Source organism: Dreissena polymorpha, chromosome 2 (assembly GCF_020536995.1).
Source record: "Dreissena polymorpha isolate Duluth1 chromosome 2, UMN_Dpol_1.0, whole genome shotgun sequence".
In the NCBI taxonomy this organism is placed as follows: Eukaryota; Metazoa; Mollusca; class Bivalvia; order Myida; family Dreissenidae; genus Dreissena; species Dreissena polymorpha.
The window spans coordinates 11,187,663-11,191,965 of NC_068356.1; the positions used below are offsets into that span (position 1 = coordinate 11,187,663).

Genomic DNA, 4,303 nt, shown 5'->3' on the forward strand with positions numbered 1-4,303 from the left:
TGTAAGGCAAAAAAGAAATTTCTATACATTTATATCATGTATTTATGTTTGAGATTCATCCGGCCAGAAAAAGATGCCCGTTCATTATTCCACGGCTCTTACTTTGAAAGAAGACACTATGAACAAAGAGACCACTGCTTCAATAAAAACTGAAGGTAACGGCAAATATCAGATGCACACAGGAACAAAAGTGTTGTGCTTTAAATGATGAATTAAGGAAACATAATGGACATGCGTTATTAAATTAACTTGCATTAATATCATAAAATAATATAAAGATAGACAATCGGCTAACACGATATGTTGTATCATTTTCGTTGAAATGCATATTACTGCTCATTAAAAATATTTTGAACTTTAATATGTGAAAAGTAATCAGACGATTATGAATATATAAAGGTTTTTGTTGAGGGTTCAGTAATAATTTCAAATAAAGAAAAATAAATGGCATAGTAAAATATGTAGTTGATGACTACGGTAAACGCTTAGCATATTTCAGGAAGCAACACAATAACAACGTTAGCGTAAAAAAGACAAAACGTGCATTTCAACAAGTAATATAAACTTGTATTTGCTTATTGTGTTCATATATTGTGACGATGTGCATATTGTATAAATGAACGAACAAAAACACATATAAAATTAACGAAATAAAAGCGGACACAACAGTTTCAGTTTAATACAGTGGTATGAATTATTTTAAATAGCCATTCCACTATTAACATAAATAAATAATTAAGCGCGTAGGTCCAACATTACGTGTACATGTGTACCAATAAATTATTTAATAGTAAAATAACTTGATGTTGTCTGATTGCGAGAACATGTAATTCATTTATTTATTCTATAGACAATTATGCAGATAACATTGAGACAACAACATTGCCGGATCACATTTCGGACAAAACACACGCAGGGTTTAACAAAAGCGTTGAACATGTTGATATAAAAGCTACTTCTTTACCTGGAGGATTTGGTGAGACATAGATTACCAATATCCGTTTGTAGTATAGGTTACATTCAGAGAATTGTTCTGCTTTCTTAAGTGAGTAATATGTTTTGTTTAAAAATAACGGTAACCTGAAGTAGCGGTGACCATTTAAAGTTTCTTCTACCAGAACAATAGTTTTTATCATCAAACATGTTACATATAATTTGTTTCATGGCGCGTTTTCAACGGTGGCATATTGTTATTATAATATGTAAAAAACACATTTCGTCATGCAATAATGTTTTCAAGCTACACACAACAAATTGATACTTGCGTTTAAATACTTTCAGATACCTTCTATAAAAAGTTTATAATTATACTAAGTGCCTCAGCAGCGTCTGTGGTCATTATCGCAGCATCGCTGTTGATATACCTCTACAGGAAATACAATCATTTATCAGGTATTCGAACGTTTATGTTTCAGATTGAATGAGATTTTAATAAATTCAAATCTAATTATTATCTAAAAAATATTATATCAACATTTGTTTAGCAGTACATTGACAAGTGTTTCATCGGATGTAGTTAATATTGTTCATTATCAGTGTTTCAGTTGCAAGGTAGGTTAAACATTTTGTATGTATATAATGTTCATATATTTGTATCAATAAAATTGCATTGACTCACATCCGCTTGGAGACAAAATCCGCTTATATCGAATATACATATTTATAACTTAATTATTTAGTTTCAAAACTGAATTACTAATATTAAAGAGCTGTTTAGTTAACACCAATAGCTTATGTAAAAGTGTATACACATTGGAAAACACGAGTTTGTAGTATAGTGTTAAACATTACAATGTCAAATTGTATTGATAATTTTGACATACAGATGCGTTTGTTGCCATCGTTACACCAGTTCATGATACCTCTCACACAAACGAGAACACAAATGCGGCAGTGTCTGATGTCGTAGAAGAAAACAGACGATCGACCATTGACATTTACGAAAGCATCCCCATGACGTTTTTTTCGCCGATTGCCGACAGTTTCCCTGTACCGCAAGGAGCAAACATTTTAGATATTTGTGCGGATTCTGGCAGTGAATCGAGCATTGGAAGTGTCCATTATTATGACGCCGTCCGAGATTCCAAGAATGTCGAGGAACCATCATCTAGCGGTATAATATTGATAGTTGCAGTTGAAATTTACATCATCTGAAACATATTGAATACGTTTTGCAAATAATCAAAGACAATGTAATAATGTAAACTGAACATGTGTTCAGATAATGAGTAAACACCATGCGTACGACTCTGCACTAGTGCTCCTCATAAACGAGAATTTGACATTGGTGTATGTTTTGAAACCCCCATCCACTATTTGTTTTTAGCTTCCATACAAATGTTCAGTTTACTTCCTTTATTCCAGATTTCTTAAATTTCATATATTGTGCCTGTTCTGTCTTACTTTTTTTTTTTTTTGGCTTATTTTGTTTTTATATTAACAGGCGCCGGAGCGGTTTGTGACGTGAATCCGTATGTACTTATAGAATTAGATTCAAGCGGTTAGGTCCATTTATTTGAAGTCCCGGATATCTATACGATTTATACACACATCACTAAATAAACTGCATAATCCAAAATTGTTATATTTACATGGAAATATTTCAACCAAAATATATTCATGTTTTTTTTAAATTATGCATAATTTTCATATTCTTTCTCTAACTGAAGATATTTCTCTGGTAACAATTATAAATGGTTAAATAATAGAGAAAAACTATTTACACTTAATACAATTTTTCGCAAAATTACGCATGCGTATATATCGGTACTTCACGTCCATTTAACTTATATAGATTAACAGCTACTACTTGTTTTTCTGCGCCCGCTAAACATACATATCTTATTCGAGTTAATGAGCAAAACACACATTTGTCAGACAATCTTTTCATATATATTTTTCTGAAGTGTTATTCATGAAAATATAATAACCTACATGTATGTACCGTGGAGTTGCGCTTTTAACAATAGTACGCGTGTTTCTAAAGCATGGCATCCACGTTCAAACTGAATGGATATCATTGAACCGAGAGATTGAAAAATGAGCTAAATACAAACTCTTTTTTTCAGAAATAAAACGGGCTTCTACGAGAGTCTTGCTGGAAAGGGACCTAATGGATAATCACAATACACCGCCAACGCTAGCAGCTTATTTCCAAATTAGCATGCACATTTCAAAAAAGCGTCAGTGTCACTGTGATGAGCAACACTTCATGGACGACTCAGCATTATTGACAAACCATCGCAGGCTTAACGATCAATAACACGTTTTTATTTTAAACCTATTTATTTTAGCTCGATTGCATAGAAAGCCTAAATCTTATTTGAAACGCTTTCGAGTCCGTTTCCTTGGACTAGACTAGTACTTGGCTTCAATTGGGGAAATCTGAAAAACGCCCCTAGACGTTGCGAACTCACATAAAAAAAGTAATATAAATGAAAACGTCTTAATAAATATAGATCGATACTCTCTAGGTCAATAGAAGATGATTGAGACAAAAACTATACACCTCTGATTATTTGATTAATACGATTTGTCGATTTGTTCATAAAAATCTAATACACGTTTATTTAATCAAAATATACATGCGTTTATAAATTAAACAAAACAAACACACGATCTGTGTCCAATGGTTCATCGACCAGCAGCAAAAGTGCATATCCACCACAACTTAAGCTGCGATTCAAAGTTTCCGTATATGACCAATGTTCTCATGTTAACTTTACGACGTTTATTGTTCCATTGTTCTTCATGGCTGTCTTTTAATACTTGCATGAATCAATAACTACATAGTAATTTTCCGATGAAATATTTAAACTTTATCTTCCGCCAAAAAGAAACACCAATACAATGCGCCTTGTTAAAAATGACCTTGTCATTTTTTAAGGATTAAACCGATTACAATAAATGTCACTGATGACGAGTATTGTTAACAAGTGTTGTTTGTTTTGGTGACTGTGTGTGTACACTTGATCTAGTCAATATTTTTATTTAAGAACAGATTATCAACGTATCTTTGTTTTTAAATCCAATAAAATTTGTATAAATATAGAAAAATATCTTATCTCTTATCATTAATTCTTCTCTTTAAGGGATTAATTAAGCTCTACGCATGCGCAGTCGATGTCAGCGGGGAATACGGATGAAGAGGCGGAGTTAATCACTGCCGTAAACGAGTAGGCGGGGCGTAGACAGCTATTTTTAGATTGGGATTTAATTTGGTCGATTTTATGCATAACACAATTTTAAGGTCCCATTGGCCATCGTGCACTGGTCTATTTTGATGAACATTATTTCTTTGGTC

The 4,303-nt window shown here is 32.6% G+C and overlaps 1 protein-coding gene across 1 annotated transcript; it reads left to right on the forward strand.

The window, feature by feature from the left end:
* Positions 1 to 225: 225 nt before the first annotated feature.
* LOC127866231 (uncharacterized) lies at positions 226 to 3,849 on the forward strand. The gene is made up of 6 exons (XM_052406654.1): positions 226 to 235; positions 863 to 976; positions 1,282 to 1,392; positions 1,826 to 2,113; positions 2,444 to 2,471; positions 3,069 to 3,849. The coding sequence occupies exons 1-6, from the start codon at positions 226 to 228 to the stop codon at positions 3,118 to 3,120; spliced, it is 603 nt and encodes a 200-aa protein (XP_052262614.1). The 3' UTR covers positions 3,121 to 3,849.
* Positions 3,850 to 4,303: the final 454 nt, after the last annotated feature.